At 36.6% G+C, this 21,283-nt stretch overlaps 1 protein-coding gene across 4 annotated transcripts in view; it reads left to right on the top strand.

Moving 5' to 3' along the window:
- PAN3 (poly(A) specific ribonuclease subunit PAN3) overlaps nt 1-21,283 on the top strand; it is a 158,597-nt gene that overhangs the window by 105,415 nt on the left and 31,899 nt on the right. For all 4 annotated transcript variants that reach the window (XM_030818587.1, XM_003270216.4, XM_030818588.1 and 1 more), the window contains 3 exons: nt 13,131-13,378; nt 17,258-17,362; nt 18,523-18,580. In XM_030818587.1, coding sequence (XP_030674447.1) covers nt 13,131-13,378; nt 17,258-17,362; nt 18,523-18,580 — 411 coding nt within the window. The remainder of the gene's footprint in view (nt 1-13,130; nt 13,379-17,257; nt 17,363-18,522; nt 18,581-21,283) is intronic.

Raw genomic sequence — 21,283 nt, 5'->3', positions numbered from 1 at the left:
ATTCACAGCTTTTATTTTTCATTTGTGTCTGTCTTCATTTGAATTACTTACACTTTGAATTACTTACCATTATCATAATGAAAATGTTTTAATTGGTAGGTGTTGATACATTGACTTAAAAAGATACCAGAAGCCTACGGCAGTGTTTATATTCCACACAGCCTTTTAATAATGGTCTGATTTAACTTTTTTTTTTTTTTTATCTATGCCAATCTGAGAAGAGGCCAACAGTGAGCCACTTTTAATTTCTGTCTCTTTAGGTTTTTTTTTTTTTTTTTTTTTTTTTTTGAGAGGGAGTCTTGCTCTGTCATCCAGGCTGGAGTGCAGTGGTGTGATCTCGGCTCCCTGTAAACTCCGCCTCCCAGATTCCAGTGATTCTCTTGCCTCAGCCTCCTGAGTAGCTGGGATTACAGGTGCATGCCACCACGCCCAGCTAACTTTTGTATTTTTAGTAGAGACGGGATTTCACCATGTTGGTCAGGCTGGTCTCGAACTCCTGACCTCGTGATCCACCTTCCTCAGCCTCCCAAAGTGCTGAGATTACAGGTGTGAGCCACTGCACCTGACCTAGTTCTTTTTTTAAAACATAAAATCTTTCAGAAAAGCTGCATCTTTTTAATTAGCACCAGACGTGAGCATCTTTTTATGTTTGAGGCATTTTTCTTTTCTGCAAACTGGCTTGTTGTATAATTTGTTCATTTTCCACTGCTTGCTTTCTGTTTTCTTTATGATTTTAAGAACTATATGTTAAGCATACTAGCCCTTTATTAAGTGTTGCAGATATCTTTTTTTGTTCTGTAGCAATTTTTGTCTCTTGAAGTTAAATTGATGAACATTTTATTTTTTGACCTTTGGATTTTGTTTCTTCATAACAGCATATTTTAAAAAATAGAGTTATTTTATTTTAAACTCTTAAATATTTAGTCTGAGTATTCATGTGAAATTTATGTGGGTGTAATGAATGAAAGGGAGATTTACTTTTTTGATTTTATCTATATAACCATCTGTTTGTTTATTCCCTTCGTTGTTTAGTAATGGCTAGCAAGTTGTCACATCTGATTATTGAGCAGGTCATCTCCTCCCTTGAAGTCTGAGTATAAGAAAGTATAACCTTTATGTTATACTGATTTTATATATACATATTTGAGATTGGTTTTGGCGTCCTATTCTTTTGCACTATTCATATGAGCCTCTATCAAACATCTATCTTCATTACTGTAGGTTTGATCATTTTTCAGTGTCTAATGTATTATGGCCCACTTTTTTCTTCTAATTTTTTATCCTGTTTTTGTTTTTTTCTTTTAAATTTTCTGCAATTTCATCCTTGTTTTTCTTTTCTTTGGTAGTTTTTTTCTGGCTATTCTTGATGCTTTTTTCCCCCACATAGATATAATTAGCTTGGTTAATATTTTTATTTTTTGTTTTATTTTATTTTATTTTACTTTACTTTATTTTATTTTATTTTATTTTATCTTATTTTATTTTTGAGATGGAGTCTTGCTGTGTCGCCCAGGCGCAATCTTGGCTCACTGCAACCTCCGCCTCCCGGGTTCAAGTGATTCTCCTGCCTCAGCCTCCTGAGTAGCTGGGATTACAGGCACGAGTCACCACGCCTGGCTAATTTTTGTATTTTTAGTAGAGACAGGGTTTCACCATGTTGGTCAGACTGGTCTTGAACTCCTGACTTCATGATCTGCCCACCTCGGCCTCCCAAAGCACTGGGATTATAGGCGTGAGCCAATGTGGCCGGCCAGCTTAGCTAATATTTTTGAATCCTGTTGGTATTTTTATTGAGTTAGCATCATAATTTTAGATTATTTTAGGGTAGAATTGACATCTTTATAACAAATAAGTATGGGTGTTTATTCCCCTTTGTTTAAGTAATCCGTTATTTCTGTCAGTAGGTTTTTATGTTTTCTTCATACAGGTCTTATACAGTTCTATACAGATTTTATCTTTTTTGTTGCTGCTAGTAAATGTAAATGGGTTCCTTTTTTTTTTTTACATTGTATTTCATTGTTCCCCCCGACACCCCTCCCATATTTGATTGATAGTTTTCTTGATCCCTTTTGATTCCTCTCCCCTACCCCAAGCAGTGATTTGAATATTAATTTTTTTATTGAGATATAATTCACATACCATAAAATCAGTCCTTTTAAAGTATGTAATTCAGTAGGTTTTAATATATCAAAAGATCATGGAACCATTACCATTCAAATTCCACAGCATTTTCATCACCCCAAAAGGAAACTTTGTATCTGTTAACCGACACTTCCCGTTTTTCTCTCTCTCCATTCCCTGAAAACCACTAATCTGTTTTCTGACTTTTTATAAATTTGCCTGTTCTGCACATTTCATGTAAACAGAATCGTATAGTATGTGGCTTTTTTATGTCTAGCCTCTTTCAGCTAATGTTTTCAAGGTTCATCCATGTTGTAGTGTATGTCAGTATTTCCTTCCTTTTTATGGGTGAATAATATTCCATTATGTGGATATATCATATTTTGTTTACCTGCTTATCAGTTGATAGACATTTGGATTATTTCCACTTTTTGGTAATTATGCATAATGCTACTATGAGCATTCATGTACATGTTTTTGTGCGAACCTATGTTTTTAGTGCTCTTCGGTAATATACCTAGTAGTGGAATCACAATTCCACTGTTAGGGTCATAGCAATTGATTATAGCCATCCTAGTGTGTATGAAACAGTATATTATTGTGGTTTTGATTTCTGTGTCCCTAATGACTAAAGATTTTGAGGAGTTTTCCATGTGCTTATTGGCCATTTGTATGTGTTCTTTGGAAAAAAATGTCTATTCAAATCCTTTGCCCAGTTTTAAATTTACTTGTTTGATTTTTTTAAATCATTATGTGGTTTTTATGTTCTTCATACTAGAGCTGGTTTTTTTTAAATTGATACATAATAACTGTACATAATTTGCTGGTATGTGTGTTATTTTGATACATGCATACAATGTGTAATGATCAAATTAGAGAAATTGGGATAGCCATTACCTCAAACATTTGTGTTGGGAATATTTCACTTCTTCTCTTCTAGCTATTTTGAATTATATAATAAATTGTTAACTGTAGTCACCTGCTATACTATTGAACCCTAAATCTTATTCCTTCTAACTGTATTTTTGTACCAGTTAACCAACCTCTTCAGTCCCCCACCCACCAACACTTCTCAACTTCTGGTAACCACCAGTCTACTTTCTATCTCTATGAGATCTACTTTCTAAGCTCCTGCATATGAGTGAGAACATGCAGTGTTTACTTTTCTGTTCCTGGCCTTATTTCACTTAACATAATGACCTCCAGTACCATCTTGTATTGCTGAAAATGACAGGATGTCATTTTTTTTTATGACTGAAGAATATTCTATTGTATGTGTATACCACATTTTCTTTATTCATTCATCCGTTAATGGACACTTCAGTTGACTCTGTATCTCAGCTATTGTGAATAGTTCTGCAATAAATGTGGGAATGTAGGTAATCTCTTCTACATACTGATTTCTTTTCTTTGTATAAACCCAGCAGTGGGGTTGCTGGATCATATGGCAGTTCTGTTTTTAGTTTTTTTGAGGAACCTCCATACTGTTTTCCATAGTGGCTGTACTCGTTTTCATTCCCATCAACAGCATACCAATGTTCTCCTTTCTCCGTATCCTCACCAGTATTCATTGTTTTTGTCTTTTTTATAAAAGCCATTTTAACTGGGGTAATACGATCTCATTGTGGTTTTGATTTGCATTTCCCTGATGATTAATAATGCTGGACTTTTTTCATATAACTTGGTCATTTGTATGTCTTCTTTTGAGAAATGTCTGTCCTGATGTTTTGCTTATTTTGAAATCAGACTATTTGGATTTATTATTATTTATTATTTTTTTTTCTATTGAGGTGTTTGAGTTCTTTATACTAATCATCAATTTCCTGATGAAGGGATAGTGTGCATATATATTCTCTCTTTCTGCAGATTGTCTTCACTTTGTTGATTCTTTTGCTGTGCAGATACTTTTTAGTCTAATAAAGTCCCATTTGTCTATTTTTGCTTTTGTTGCCTATGCTTTTGAGATCTTAACGCAAAATATCTTTGCCCAGACTAATGTCCTAAGGGCTTTCCCAATGTTTTTTTCTAATAGTTTCAAGTCTTAAATTTAAGTCTTTAATTCATTTTGATTTGATCTTTGCATATGGTAAGAGAAAGGAATATAGCTTCATTCTCTGCATGTAGTTATCCAGTTTCCCAAACACCATTTATTGAAGAGACTGTCTTTTCCCTATTAGGTGTTCTTGGCACCTTTATGGCAAATTAGTTGCCTATAAATATATGTATTTATTTCAAGTTCTGTGTTCTGTTCCATCGGTCTGTGTGTCTGTTTTTATGCAGGTACCATACTGTTTCGGTTACTGTGACTTTGTAATATATTTTGAAGCAAATAGTAGATGTCTCGTGCTTTGTTATTTTTGGTCAGAATGCTTTGGCTATTCAGGTTTTTGTAGTTTCATATGAATTTTGGATTGTTTTTTCTGTTTATGCAAAGAATGTCCTTGATATTTTGATAGATTGTGTTGAATCTGTAGATTGCTTTGGGTAGTATTAACATTTTAACAATATTAATTCTTCCAATTCATGAGCATGGGATATGTTTCACTCTTTTTGTGTCCTCTTCACTTTCTTTCATCAGTGTTTTATAGTTTTGCTTGTAGAGATCTTTCACTTCTTTGGTTAAATTTATTCCTAGATATTCTGTATTTTTTGTAGCTATTGCAAATGGGATTGCTTTCTTGTTTCTTCTTCAAGTTGTTCACTGTTGGTATATATAAATGTTACTGGTTTTTTTAAGTTGGTTTCATATCCTGAAACTTTTACTAAGTTTGTTTATCACTTCTGACAGTTTTTGGGTGGAGTCTTTTGGTGTGTCTAAATATAATACCATGTTGTCTACAAACAAGGATGATTAGATTTAGATTTTTCCTTTCGAAACTGTTTGCCTGTGTTTTTTCCTCTTGCCTAATTGCTGTGGCCACAACTTCCAGTACTATATTGAATAAAAGTGATGAAAATGGGCATCCTTGTCTTGTTCAGATCTTAGAGGAAAGGCTCTTTTTTTTTTCTTTGCAAATTTAAGACAGGGTCTCACTCTGTCACTCAGAGTGGAGTTCAGTGGTGCAATCTTGGCTCACTGCAACCTCCCCCTCCTGGGCTCAAGCAGTCCTCCCACCTCAGCCTCCTGAGTAGCTGGGACTACAGGCGCATACCACCATGCCCTAATTTTTTGAATTTTTAGTAGAGATGGGGTTTCGCCATGTTGTTTAGGCTGGTTTAAAATTCCTGAGCTTGGCCTGGCGCGGTGGCTCACGCTTGTAATCCCAGCACTTTGGGAGGCCGAGGTGGGCGGATCATGAGGTCAGGAGATTGAGACCACGGTGAAACCCCGTCTCTACTAAAAATACAAAAAAAAATTAGCCGGGCATGGTGGTGGGCGCCTGTAATCTCAGCTACTCGGAGAGGCTGAGGCAGGAGAATGGCGTGAACCCGGGAGGCGGAGCTTGCAGTGAGCCGAGATTGCGCCACTGCACTCCAGCCTGGGCTACAGAGCAAGATTCCGTCTCAAAAAAAAAAAAAAAAAAAAAAAATTCCTGAGCTCAAACCATCTTCCTGTCTTGGCCTCTCAAAGTACTGGGCCAAGGAAAGGCTTTTAATTTTTCTCATTCGATATGGTTTTAGCTGTGGGTTTGTCATATATAGCTTTTATTGTTTTGGTGTAAGTTTCTTTTTTACCCACTTTGTTGTGAGTTTTTATCATAAAGGGATGTTAAAGATTGTCAAATATTTTTTTCAACATCTATTGAACTGACCATTGCATGTTAGACCTTTATTAAATATATGATTTGCAAATATTTTCTCCTATTTTGTGAGTTGCCTTTTCACTTTCTTTATAGTTTCCTATGAGTTACAAAAAGTTTTAAATTTTGATGAAGCCTGATTAAAAAAATGTTTTTGGTTGCTTGTGCTTTACTTGTCCTATCTTTTATTTATTTATTTGTTTGTTTGTTATTTATTTCTTGCATCTGTTCCAGTGGCAACACTTGTCGTATCATAAGAAGCCATTGCTCAACTAAAAGTCACAATGGTTTATACCTATGTTTTCTTTGTTGTATTTTGTGCATTTAGGTTTTTGATTCATTTTGAAGTAATTTTTGTATATGGTATGAAGTAGGTGTTGGATGTTATATATTACATTTCTGTTTCACGTGGTCACCACTAGATTTTTACCATTCATGCTTTAACTAAGTATGGAATTGCTGAAGAGATGGGCAGTAAAAATATTAACACAAGATTTTTATTTATTTATTTATTTTGAGATGGGGTCTCGCTCTGTTGCCCAGGCTGGAGTACAGTGTCATGACCTCGGCTCACTGCAATCTCCACCTCCTGGGTTCAAGTGTTTCTCCTGCCTCAGCCTCCCGAGTAGCTGGGACTACAGGTGCCTGCCACCACACCTGGCTGATTTTTTGTATTTTTAGTAGAGATGGGGTTTCACCATGTTGACCAGGCTGGTCTCGAACTCCTGACCTCAAGGGATCTACCCGCCTCAGCCTCCCAAAGCGCAGGGATTACAGGCGTGAGCCACCGCGCCCAGCCAATACAAGAATTTTTAATGACTTTGAGCCTTCGTGTCCCCCTTCAGTGTTTTAGTTATCTAGAATTTTAGTTATACTTTGACTTTTATTCTTTTACTGTCAGTGCTTATTCAGATTTTCTCACATATTCTTACATTCCATGCCTTTTAAGAGGGGAGTTTCCTTTTTAGTGAGGTTGATCATTTAATAGTTCTTTCACCATGGAGATGCTGGTGACAAACTTTAAACATGTCTTTCTCTCTTCATTTGTAGATTGTATATAAATTTCAAGTAGACAGTTATCTTTTCTCCTTTGAAAATTTCATTGTTTAGTGTTGCTGATACAGTTAGCATAATTATTTTTCTTTTGTTAGATCATTTGTCTCTTTTCTGGTAATTTTAAGATTTTCTCTTTGTCTTTCGCATGCTGCATTTTTGCATAATTGGTAGAAAGGACTTATTTTGCTAAGAACGCTTTTTTTTTTTTTTTTTTTTTTTAAACAGCATCTCTCTGTCACCCAGGCCTGAGTGCAGTGGCATGATCATAGCTCACTTTACCGTTTTCCTCCCTGGGCTCCAGCAATCCTTCCACCTCAGCCTCTTGAGTAGCTGCAACTACAGGTGCATACCATGTCTGGCTTATTTTAATTTAATTTAATTTTTTTTGAGACGGAGTTTCACTCTTGTCACCCAGGCTGGAACAGTGGTGTAACCTCTGCTCACTGCAACCTCTGCCTCCCTGGTTCAAGTGATTCTCCTGCCTCAGCCTCCCAAGTAGCTGAAATTACAGGCATGTTGCCACCATGTCTGACTAATTTTTGTATTTTTAGTAGAGACAGGGTTTCACCGTGTTGACCAGGCTGGTCTCAAACTCCTGACCTCAGGTGACCCACCCGCCTCGGCCTCCCAAAGTGCTGGAATTACGAACATGAGCCACCGCACCCGGCCTAATTTTTTATATTTTTTTGTAGAGACGGAGTTTCACCATGTTGCCCAGACTGGCCTCTAATGCCTGGCCTCAAGCAATCAGCCTGCGTCAGCCTCCCAAAATGCTGGGATTACAGGTCTGAGCTACCACACTCAGCCTCTGCTGAGAACTCTTACTCAGGACTTCTTGAATGAAGAGTGGTGTGCTGAGTTCTTGAAAATCACAAATCTTTTCTTTCTAATGTTGCTTCTCCAGTATTCTTTTCTTCTTTTCCTGGATATTTACATTTTCATTATTTTGTATCTCTTAACTACTCTTTTAAATTTTCCAAGTTTTATTTCTGGTTAATTTCCTCAGATCTTTATTTATTTATTTATTGTTTCCCTCTTTGATTTATCTACTTTGCTATTTAATGCATCTTTTGATGTCTTTTTCCCTTTAATTTTAATGCTTATATTTTCACTGTTAAAGAGCCAGTGCACTCTGTTTTAGAATAACAGACACCTTATTCTTTCGTGATGTTTGTCACTTCTTTCATATTCTTAATCACCTCGGTAGTAATTATATTTTATAATCTGTTTTATATGGTTCTGTTACCTGGACTCTTTCTTCTTGTGTTGCTAATTCTCAAGTATGTTGTACATTCTCGTTCTTATGAGTTCTTAATTTTAAGTGGGATTATTTTCTGTGGAAGGTTGTTGTATGTTGTCATTTTTGTGGAAGTATTCATCAAAATAGTTTGGTGTTTGCTTCAGCAAGGTGTCTGAAGAGTTTTTCCAAAGCAGGTCGAGTATTGTGTTGATTTCTTGTTGGGATTCCTGTAACATCGAATCTCATGAGGATTTTCTCTCTTATACTTATGCATGGAACAGGCATGTGGTTTCCATTTCTCTTAAGACATCACCCCAGTCCTCCTACCTTCGTCCTTTTTCTCCATTTCTCTTTGACAGACAGGCTTCCCTTTTTGTTCTGTGAGCTGATAGAAATGTCCTGTATTTACTGCTTTTCCAGAGTCCTGGTTTTACACAGGGGTTTTAGTTTCATTTTCTGTATTCTGTGGGCTCATGGCCACATTTCATGTACCCTTGTGGGCCTTAGAAACTCAACTTGTAGAGACTGTATCTGACCTAGCTTATAATTCCCCAAACTCCACAACATAACCTCCTGGCTTCAGATTCTGCTTTTGTTTTTTGCTCCTGGGGTTTTTTTGGTTGGTTGGTTTGTTTGTTTTGAGACAGAGTTTTATTCTGTTGCCCAGGCTGGAGTACAGTGGTGTGATCTTGGCTCACGGCAACCTCCACCTCCTAGGGTCAAATAATTCTCCTGCCTCAGCCTCCTGAGTAGCTGGGATTACAGGTGTGCACCGCCACACCCAGCTAATTTTTGTATTTTTAGTAGGTTTTGCTATGTTGGCCAGGGTGGTTTTGAACTCCTGACCTCAGGTGGTCTGCCTGCCTCGGCCTCCCAAAGTGCTGGGATTATATGTGTGAGCCACTGTGACTGCCCCCCCCCCTTTTTTTTTTTAAATCAGGTATATTTTAAATGTTGGGATGTTGTGTTTTATCTCACAGTTCTGTGCATTCATAACATTGGTAGGGGTTGAGGGAGGGTGTCCATGCTAGTTTAGTCTCTCATTTCTAGAAATAATATTGTCCTAACTGGTTGGTTGTATTTAGGAAGGGTGCTGATTTGGTATATATTAATTTTCTAATCATTAATGAATTCTGTAATTATTTTTCAGGAGTTTTTTTATGTTGTTTCTCTTAGGTTTTCCAGAAATAGAATTGTGTCATCCAAAAAAACAGTGATGCTTTGCCTTTATAAATTAGCCTTGAAGTTTTTAAAATCTCATTTCTTTCTTTTGTCAGTTGTGGTTAATTTCTCCAGTGGACATTCCTGTATTGTTCCTTACTTTTATTTGAATTGGGTACTTTTGAGAATCATTTTTCTAATGTCCTAAAGCAGTTAATTTATCATATATTACTTTTAAATATCTCAGTTTGCATATTCACTTTAGAAGTTATAGTGTAATTATTGTATACTGATGTCATCAGAATGTCATTTCAAGAGTAAATGACAAAAAGTAATACAAAAAATGAAATACAAAAGTGACATATTCTTAATTTAGAATATTTAAAATATAAATTTTCATTCTTCTAGATTGTTTCTTATGCTGATCTTCTATGTATTACTATATTTGCTTTAGTGCTCTGTTGATTGGGTGTCAGTTAATATCAGGGTGTTCCAGTAACCATTGGTAGCCCTTTCCCTGCTGTATATGGAAAGATTGAAATTATACGAGAATATTTATGTGTGAAACATGAAATTTCTAATGAAGAAGAAACTTCTATTAAAGTATATCTGATGTACCTCATTATTAAAAGAAGACCTTTAGTTTTATTATATCAAATGGTTTCCTCAAACCCTTTTAGCATAAGATTCCTGTGGTTAAACATTAAATAATGTGCAATGGAAGATGTCATTTTAAATTAAGAATTCTTAACTTTCAATCAGATTTTCTTAATTTGAGCAGAATCTGTTCATTTTAATTCAGCATCCTATTTTAAACTACTTGTTCCTGTAGTGTGGTTCTATTCTTTCTTGCTGTTTATAATTTAGTACTGTATGTAGGCACTTAAGAATGGGCATCTTGTTAGTATTGTCTTCATAATACTAAACACAGAATACCTCTCTCCAAGCAGATGTGTAGATATTTTACTCAGTTCTTTAACACACTTATAAAATATACAGATGACACAAAGCTGTGCCTTTTGTGATTAGATTAGGTATTTCAGTAATTTTGTTTTTAATTTCCTATGCAATTTAAATATCCTATTATCCTTATTGGCGGGGGTGGTGATACTGTTGTACATGTTTTATTTTGAATGTTCTTTCTTCTCTTTTTCCTGCTTTCCTTTTTTTTTTTTTTTTTTTTCCCCCTTAGACAGGGTCTTGCTTTGCTGCCCAGACTGGAACACAGTGGCTGTTCATGGGCGCTGTAGGGCTCACGCAGCCTCAAACCACCCCTGGGCTCAAGCGATCCTCCTGCCTCAGCCCCCCAGGTAGCTGGAACTACAGGCTCACACCACTGCACTCAGTTTACATTTTGAATGTATTTAAGTAACTCCAGTCGGCCTCAGCTCAGAGATGAACTCAATGTTTATTTCTGCAACTTTATATTAAAATAACCTCACAAAATTTAGAATTCTTAAGAGAACTCTTGATACTGTATAGTAAATTCTACTATACATGAATTTCTATCTTAACTCACCTTAGATTGTTTTTATGGTAATCTCTTTCCACATATTCAGCCTTAAAGAGAGATTCTACTTTTTGTCTCACGTATATACCTACTTTGATGTCAGAATCTTTCCCTTCAACCCATGCTACACATCGCCCCATCCCCACATAGCTTTAGTAGTCACACTAAAGCTAGTAAAACATGTAATTGATTTCCTGTTTTTGTGTGTGTGTAAGACTTAGGAATTGGGCAACTATATAGCATGTTGGCTGAGAGCACTGACTTTGGAATTAAATCAACCTGAGTTTGAATCTTTATTCTGTTGCTGAATTACCTATATTTGTCCTTACAGTAATTACTTTGATCTTTTAAGTTAGTTCCTCCTCTGAAATAAATATGCTATACCTACCTCACAGGGTGGTTGTGAGGGTTAAGTAGACTGATGGATGTGGAGCACTTAGATTAGTGCCGGAAACACTGAAAGTGCTCAAGAATTATAGTTCTGTTGTGTTACTTAATGTCATACTAGTAAACAAATTTACTCATCTTTGGTTACTTGGCCAGTTTTATTTTGGAAAGTCTTAGAGACTAGCTTTAGGAAAAGCTGTCTAAATGCATTTCATTTTAGACAAGTAGAGAGTTTTTATCCATTGATAATAGTCTAATATAATTTTTGCTGTATGGATTAACCTTTAATTAAATGTACAATATAGAGTTAGATAAAAACAGCTCTGGAATAGTTTTAAAAAAAATAAAAGGTTTATATAAATATAGTAATTTGGCTTCATATTTTTTTTAAGGAGTTGGGGGTTTTTTTAAGTTTCTTTTACACACATTTAAAACATAACTCGAGAATTCCTATCCTATTTTAATCTCAATGCAGTAGACGTGTTATAGTAGTAGGAGTACTAGATTGGGAATTTGGAGAGTTGAGTTTGAGTCTTGGCTTTGCTGTTGACTTTGCACGTATGTCCTGTGGTGTTTATAGCCTGACTTACCTCACCTACCTACTTTAGTTGCTCAGAAAGCCAGAAATCATTATGTTGAGGCTCTTCAGAAAGTACAGAGGGCTATCCAGAGAAAAGTATTACCTCAGTTCTCTGCTTATTTTTGTTCACCTACATGTTTTCAGAAAACATGTTGGTATTTTACGAATTGTTAGAAATTGAAACTCATATCCCTGTTAATCATAATTTTGTGACTAGAGGCATTTTTGGTAACCCTTTTCTTATACTGTGAGGTGGCATATTATTTCAGTGGTGAAGGTTTTTAGGCATTCACCAAATAGCCAGAAAACAGTTCCTGGATAAGCTTATTTTTTTCAGGAAGTGTAACTGTTGCTCTAAATACCGTTTTCAATCTGCTCAGAACTGATCACCTCCATTAAGCCTTTGATTAACTCTACCTGATTTTAATTAATTTGCATTCCATCAGCATTTATGCATGTAGTTTATAGTGTATTCGTTTATACTTGGGTTTTTTTTAAGTTATTTCGTGTCTTTTACATGTGACCTGGTCTTTTTTTCTCAGCTAGCTTGGAATCTCCTGAAGGGTAAAGACAGTTGTCCTTTCCCTTTCTTCACAATAAACTTATAATAGAGGGTGCTCTGCACATGTTTCTTATTGGTTGTGGTTGTTCCATTAGAACATAGTGGTTGTTCCACTAGAACATAATGGTATCAATTGGCCTAATTTTAAATAGTATGCATCTGTAGAAAATTTCTAAATTTTCAGAGTATGCCTGTTTAGAGTTAATGACAAAAAGGCATCAAAACAACAGACTGCTTGATATTAAAAATATGGCACTTAAGCTGCTATGTATTTCAACTTTTTTTTTTTTTTGCTTTTTCAAACAATTTTGTTAATTATATTTGGCTGAATGAAATCTAGTAGCTCTTCATTAGATAATTTGAATTTTTAATACTGTAATATGTTTGGGGAATGTGCTATTTGTATTGTTAATGATGATTAATAAAAAAGGAGCCCCAATTCTGTTACTTCCCACTCTTCCATTAATTTATTAAATTTTTGGTCATTCTTGCTATTAAAGTTCCTGATGTAAACCTTGATATGGAGGAGACTATTCTTGCAATAAATCTGCTAACATATTTGGAAATAACTACATTCGAAAAAAGAAACTTTACATTTGCTTTAATCAGAGCTTTTTCTACAACAAAACAAGATAAAATTATTTCCTTCATCTTTGCACTTACGATCCCAAAGATGATGTTTCTTCCAAATGAATGTTTGCATTTTATTTTCCAGACTTTTTCTCTAAAACCAATTATTGCTCCATTAAGAAACATTTTTACATCTTCTTCAGGAATGTCATTGTCTGCTGGGTCTTCCCCTCTTCATTCCCCCAAGATTACTCCACATACTTCTCCTGCTCCCAGAAGAAGAAGTCACACTCCAAATCCAGCAAGTTACATGGTGCCTTCTAGTGCCTCTACATCTGTTAATAATCCTGTTTCTCAGACTCCATCTTCTGGTCAGGTGATCCAAAAGGAAACTGTTGGTGGGACGACTTACTTCTATACAGACACAACTCCAGCACCTTTGACTGGAATGGTATGTCTACATTAAAGAGGAAATTTTAGTACTCTTTTGTAAGAAACAGGTCCTTCTTAGTAATGAGGCGGTCTACCCCCTCCTGCAGCTTTTTATTGTGATGCAACAAAGTATTTCATTTTCTAGCTTAGATGAGAAGTCTAGTCTCTTCTTTTCAACTCTTCAAATTAATCTAGTTCTGCCTTACTAATAACTCTAGTTTTGGACTAAACTGGTTTAATCAGAAATTAGATTATATCCATGCTCTTATTTTAGTCTTTATGGCATGTTTTGCTTATGGGTTTACCTTGTACTAGCTGGAGTTGATGCCTGCTGACATTTGTTTATAGGTATAGATAGTTTAACCTGTAGTAAGAAGCTAGAAGAAGTAGATGGTATGTCCTCAGTAGTTACTGGAAGCAAATCAGTGATAAACCCTTATTTCAGATGAGGTAGTTATTTAACAGCTAGATCTGTGGATGGTGGAGTGACACATAATGATAAGGGGCCTGCAGTATGGCTCTTTTGCTAAGGAGGTAGAAGAGTCAGACCCAAGAGAGCCATGATTATAGATGAGGAAAGAGCTACCAAAGGACAGGCGATGAAGTGAGGGAAGAATCATGAAACAAATGGGAAGAGATGGCCCCAGAGGAAACATGAATATTAAGACCAAGCGAGGAAGAAGATGGCCAGAAAGAAAGATTTCTTATCAGAGTCAATTAGTAATGTTCCAGAACAGGGAGAAGGAACAGGAGTCAGGGGGCGAGAATGAATGGGGAAGGAGAGGGAAGGATTCCATGTTATGTAAATTGTATCTTTTTTAGCTTCATTACTTAGTCCATATTCAAAAATTATTTTATTTACCCTAGAAAAATAAGTAGTAGATGAAGTGAGTGAGAAAGTCAGAGTCCACTAAAACAGGGGTCCCCAATCCTTGGACCAGAGACCAGTGTTAGGGACCAGGCCGCACAGCAGGAGGTGAGCAGTAGGCGAGTAAGTGAAGTTTCATCGGTATTTACACCCACTCCCTATTGCTCTCATTACCATCTGGGCTCCTCCTCGTGTCAGATCAGCAGCAGCATTAGATTCCATAGGAACATGAACCCTATTGTAAACTATATGTAAACTATAAATATATTGTAAAATACATATATATTTTATATATAAAGTTATTAAATTATATACATATATAAATATATATAATATATAAATATGCATATAATCAATATAATTATATAGATATATATAATTATATATAAAAATATATAAATATATAAAATATATATATTTTTTTAGATGGATGCTTGCTCTTTCACCCAGGCTGGAGGGCAGTGGTTCAGTCTTTGTTCACTGCAGCCTCCGCCTCCTGGGTTCAAGCATTCCTCCCACCTCAGCCTCCCTAGTAGCTGGGACTACAGACGCACACCACCGTGCCCAGCTAACTTTTGTATCTTTAATAGAGATGGGGTTTCACCCAGTTGATCAGTTGGCCAGGCTGATCTCAAATTCTTGACCTCAAATGATCCGCCCACCTTGGCCTCTGAAGTGCTGGGATTACAGGCATGAGCCACCATGCCCCTAAACTATGCTATCTTATGTAAGGAAACCAACACGAGAAAAAAGAGATATTACTCTCCCTGCAGACACAGGCTAAAGGAAACCTTACAAGTATCACAAAACTGCTTCCTAGTTGAGATCCAGAGCAGAGCAGTCATGTTAGGGCAGCGCAAAATCAGCTGAATTGGTTTTTAAAAGAGAAAAAAAGTTTCATTGTTTAAAATGAAAGAATGAAAAAATAGAAAAGGTATTTAAAACTGAACTTTGATTTTGTATCATGGACCAGTGAAGGAGAGGCAGAGAAAAGAGTGATAAAGAGAAGAAAGGGTGGTGGGATGACTCCAGTTGGAAGAATGAAAGACAAGAAGCTGGAAGCTGATTTAGTAACTTTATTGTAGTTTGCTTGGAAGGTAAATGTATTATTGTATCCTTCTGTTCACTTAAACTGCTGACCTAGAGTAGGTTTGAATAACACTTTGTTTAGTTTGGCCACAAAATGCCTGTGAAGGGGGGAATTCTTTGTGCAGCCAGGGCAATATCACTTCGTTATCTCCCAGTACCCAAACACCTTTAATTTCTCCTTCCTTCCTTCCAGTTGCTTTCAAAAAGTGACGATGAACTGCTTGTATAGTTGCCACTTAGTATCCAAGGGGGATTGATTCCAGGACCCCCACGGATAGCAAAATTCCTGGGTGCTCAAGTTCCTGATATAGAATGATATCGTATTTGCACAGATCTTATACACATCCTCCTGTATACTTTAAATTATCTCTAGATTACTTACAATACCTAATGCAGTATAAGTGCTTTGTGAATAGTTGTTATAATGTATTTTTAATTTGTATTACTTCTTATTGTTGTATTGTCATGTTTTTCCCCTGAATATTTCCTACCCATGCTTGGTCGAATCCTTGAATACAGAACCCAGGCATACAGAAGGCTATATGACATTTCTTCCAAAGAGCTACTTTTGTCTTCTCAATGGAGCTTAAATTTTACTGTATCTGAAGAAATGTTTTCTTTCTCATTAGATTTTTTTTTTTTTTTTTTGAGACAGAGTCTTCCTCTGTCCCCCAGGCTGGAGTGCAGTGGCACGATCTCGGTTCACTGCAGCCTCCACCTCCCAGTTTCAAGCGATTCTCCTGCCTCAGTCTCCTGAGTAGCTGGGATTAATGGCTAATTTTTTTTTTTTTTTTTTTTTGAGATGGAGTCTTGGCTCTGTCACACCAGCTGGAATGCATTAGTGCAATCTCGGCGCACTGCAACCTCCGCCTCTGGGTTCAAATGATTCTCCTGCCTCAACCTCCCGAGTAACTGGGAGTACAGGTGTGTGCCACCACACCCAGCTAATTTTTTGTATTTTTAGTAGAGGCAGGGTTTCACCATGTTAGCCAGGATAATTTTTGTATTTTTAGTAGAGATGGAGTTGGCCATCTTGGCCATGTTGGCCAGGCTAGCTCATTAGATTTTTAATTGATTACTGAAATATTTTTTTTTAATTTTTTATTTTTTTTATTTATTTGTTTTTTGAGACTGGGTTTCACTCTTATTGCCCAGGCTGGAGTACAATGACACAATCTCCACTCACCACAACCTCTGCCTCCTAGGTTCAAGTGATTCTCCTGCCTCAGCCTCCCGAGTAGCTGGGATTACAGGCTTGCACCACCATGTCCCACTAATTTTGTATTTTTAGTAGAGACCAGGTTTCTCCATTTTGGTCAGGCTGGTCTCAAAACTCCCAACCTCAGGTGATCCGCCCACCTCAGCCTCCCAAAGTGCTGAGATTACAGGTGTGAGCCACCACACCTGGCCAAAATATTATTTTTGATATGAATTCTTTCAGAAAGTATTCTCTAACAGCTATTCTCTGAGGTTTTTACTTCAATATTATTTAAAGATTTAAAATGTATTAAAATTTATTGCTATCATGTAAAGATTAAAATTTTATCAAAACAATGATAAAGCTTATCGATTATGAAAAATTAGGCTGGGCGTGGTGGCTCACACCTGTAATCCCAGCACTTTGGGAGGCCAAGGCAGGTGGATCACCTGAGGTCAGGAGTTCAAGACCAGCCTGGCCAACATGGTGAAACCCTGTCTCTACAAAAATACAAAAATTAGCTGGGCATGATGGTGGGTAATCTGTAATTACCAGCTACGTGTGATCCCAGCTACGTGAGGCTGAGGCAGGAGAATCACTTGAACCCAGGAGGCAGAGATTGTAGTGAGCCGAGATTGTGCCACTGCACTCCAGCCTGGGCAACAGAGTAAGACTCCGTCTGAAAAAAAGAAAAAAAGAAAGAAAAATGAATGATTAAATTTACCCTCTTCCTACCTTTTTAGGTGTTTCCAAACTATCATATTTATCCTCCAACTGCACCTCACGTTGCTTATATGCAACCGAAAGCAAATGCACCTTCCTTCTTCATGGCTGATGAACTCCGACAGGTATGCTTTCAGAATTCATAGTAGGAATACTTAATGTCTCCTATGCTTTAGTGAACAGGGGAAAGAACAGAGCTCTTTTCAAATCATATTATTTAATCAAATATGCTCCAGTAAAGCACATTGAATTTAGAAGTTTTAATTGGTATGTTTATTTAAGGAAACCTGTCTTTTAAAAAAATTTCAAATGAATTATGTGTTAGGATATAAAACATAGAATAGCTATTTAAATGGTTTACTGTTCTGTACTTCATTTTGTTTCTATGAAAAGGCTCTTTGAAGTATATAAATAATTTAAATGGTTTCTAACAGTATTTTTCTAATAGGTGTAGGTTAAAAATAAGTCGTTTGGCTCAGGAAGTAACTTTTAAGAGAGCTCAATATTTTTTTTAAAAGAATGTTTTGTAAAAGTTTTTTGTTTTGGCCGGGCGCGGTGGCTCACGCTTGTAATCCCAGCACTTTGGGAGGCCGAGGCGGGCGGATCACGAGGTCAGGAGATCGAGACCACGGTGAAACCCCGTCTCTACTAAAAATACAAAAAAATTAGCCGGGCGTGGTGGCGGGCGCCTGTAGTCCCAGCTACTCGGAGAGGCTGAGGCAGGAGAATGGCGTGAACCCGGGAGGCGGAGCTTGCAGTGAGCAGAGATTGCGCCACTGCACTCCAGCCCGGGCGACAGAGCGAGACTCCGTCTCAAAAAAAAAAAAAAAAAAAAAAAAAAAAAAAGTTTTTTGTTTTGTTTAATTTTTGGTGAACAGCTAGTTATTTGATACGTAGAATTTCACTTTACACTCAGATTCTCAGAAATGTTTCATAGAATTGAGTTCTACCAGTATAGTGTTTTTTAAATTAATTATTACCAGCTTACTGGTAGACCTTGAATTTTCAGCCACAGCGTTAGTCATATGTTTTGGGTAGCCCAGCTACCCGTGTTTAAGTGGCACGTCTACTTAAACCCAGTCTTAATTATGGCATGTCTAAGTCTATCTGGGCCTGGAGTTCAGACAATTTACCGTGTTCAGAAATGTTTTAATATTTAAATGATTTTAATATTTAAAAAGTGCGCATGCCAAAAATATTAATACTTAGGTTATTTAATTATAATAGGAAATCCAGGTTTCGAAATCTGTGTTTAAATAAAAATACACTTATTTCCGTTTCATAGGAGCTGATCAACAGACATTTAATAACAATGGCTCAAATTGATCAAGCGGATATGCCAGGTAAAAAGCAAGTTGATCCCTCCTTTCTTTTAAAGGCTGTTGTAATTCTTATGTGGTAGTACGTGTTTTATGCATTATTAAGAAGAGTTCTAGGTTGGGCCTGGTGGCTCATACCTGTAATCCCAGCAGTTTGGGAGGCTGAGGCGGGAGGATTGCTTGAGCCCAGAAGTTTGAGACTAGCCTGAGCAGAATAGTGGGAACCTGTCTCTACAAAAAATAAATTAGCTTGGCGTGGTGGTGCACATTTGTAGTCCCAGCTACTCAAGAGACTGAGGCAGGAGGATCACTTGAGCCTTGAAAGTCAAGACTGCAGTGAGCTGGCTGTAATCACCCCACTGCACTCCAGCCGGGTGACAGAGTGAGGCCCTGTCTCCAAAAAAAAAGAACAGTCCCAAGGTACTGATCATCTAGTTTATTTCTGTTAATTCTATGTATGACAGTATTCTAGTTCACAAAAAAATATGTATAATTTTAGAATTCACGGGGATTTACGTTACTGTGCACCAGAATATTTTTATCTCCTGAAACTTAATGAAGTATGGGTTCTTAAGCAGGAGAGGATGGTAATTATTAGGCCTATTTGTGAGACTACTGTGTGCCAGACAGTATACTAATTAAATACTTTACATGTCTTACTTTATTTCTCACAAATGTCCTGTGACATACTGTTTTCATTTCCATTTTACATATGAGGAATACTGAAGTTGACAGGTTAAGTAACTTACCTTTAGGACCAATGGCTGGTAAACAGCCAACTGATTCCAGACTTAAACCTAGGTTTTTCTAACTGTACCACAATATTTCTTAAAGCGTATTAAAATCTTTCCTTAGCTTACTCTGTATAAATGAAATATGATATAATTTAGTAAAATTTCATAAATAATACAGTAGGAATACATTTGCCATAAAGATCTCAAAATGCCTGGTTGTAATCAGAAATTCAGCATAGTCTAGTGAGTGTTGTCTCTTGATTGCTAAAGAATTAAAAGAAATATGTCTGGCTGTTACGCCTTAAGATGGATCTTTCCAGGTAAGGTGGGAAGGAACTTACTTGTCATAACCTTTGAAATACTCATCTTGGAATTTTTCTTAACTGTTTAATATTGTATTTGAGGCTTTAGCCAGGTTTTGCAAAAATTTAAAAAGAAAAAAAATGGAAGGCACAAAGACTGGAAAGGAGAAAATAAACCTACCATCTATAAATCATGTGACTGCAGATTAGACATCTGAAATAACAAACTGTAGAAAATGGCTGGATATAAGATTAATACATCAGTTGCATTTCTGTAGGCCAGTACCCAGTTAACTTCAAAATATAATTGAAAGCAAATGCTATTTAAAATGGTTTTGCAATATCAGTATGTAGGAATAAACAACAACAAAAGATAGGTAAGATTTCAGCAAGGGAGATTTATTTATTACGCAGTATTAAATAATATAAAGTGAAATACTGTAGATTAGTCGATATTACACATGATTAGGAAGACAGAACAAGTAAGATGTCAATTTTTCTACACTGACATATAGATCCAGTAGAATTCCAGTCAAAGCATAACTTCCAGTCAAATCTTTTCATGGAGTATGATAAAATGTATCAAAGAATAAAGGGCCAAGACCATCCAAGGTACTTTGAAGAGTATGGTTATTATTTATGTTCATATGAAGAATTTGTTCATGTATTAGGGAAGGAGAGGTTTGATTTGAGTCTGCAGTAACTAAATCAATGTGGTGATGGCACACGGTTAGACAGATTGATTAACGGAACAGATTACAGAGAGCCCAGACACGTTCTGTGATAAAGTTGGCAAATAAGTGGGGGAAAAGAAAGCATTGGAAAAATGTTTTTTGGTTTTTAATTTAAAAAATAAACTTTTATTGAGATAGCATCTTGCTGTCACCCAGGCTGGAGTACAGTGGCGTGATCGCAGCTCACTGCAACCTCCGCCTCCTGGGCTCAAGCAGTCCTCCCACCTCAGCCTCCCAAGTAGCCGGGACTACAGGTGTACACCACCGCACTTGGCTAATTTTTGTATATTTTGTAGAGAGGGTTTCACCGTGTTGCCGAGGCTGGTCTTGAACTTCTGGACTCAAGGGATCCACCTGTCTCAGCCTCCCAGAGTGCTGGGATTACAGGCATGAGCCACTGTGCTCGGCCACAAAAAATGGTTTTCTATATTGACAAGATAAAATTGGGTCATTATCTCAAGCCACATTAAAAAGTCAACTTCAAATAGATTAAGAACTTACATGTCTAAAACAGAACTCTAAAACTCTTACTGTAAAATATAAATGAATGTATTTTATCTACTTTTAAAATACTTTAAAAAATAAAAATTAATTTTATCTACATTTGCAGCAATGATAAAATATTTAAAATTTTTTTGTCACGTTCTCTTTCAGATATCCACAAGTACTTTACATCATTCATCAGTATGCACACAATTTTCAACTTAGACATTTTCAAACAAACACCGCCCTATGTTTCTGACTATCCCTTCCTGCATAACATTTGTTTGCATTATAGTTCACCCATTTGACACTTGATAATATAGTTTTTGGCATCATGAATTACAGTGCAATGAACATACTCATCTACTTAATTTTTTTCTTCTGTAGGAAATATTTTTTTCCTTAGAAGAAATACTTCGGCCGGGCGCGGTGGCTCACACCTGTAATCCCAGCACTTTGGGAGGCCGAGGCGGG

This window comes from Nomascus leucogenys, chromosome 9 (genome assembly GCF_006542625.1).
Source record: "Nomascus leucogenys isolate Asia chromosome 9, Asia_NLE_v1, whole genome shotgun sequence".
NCBI lineage: Eukaryota > Metazoa > Chordata > Mammalia > Primates > Hylobatidae > Nomascus > Nomascus leucogenys.
The sequence above is the reverse complement of the archived record's forward strand: the minus strand, read 5'-3'. Positions and strand labels throughout refer to the sequence as shown.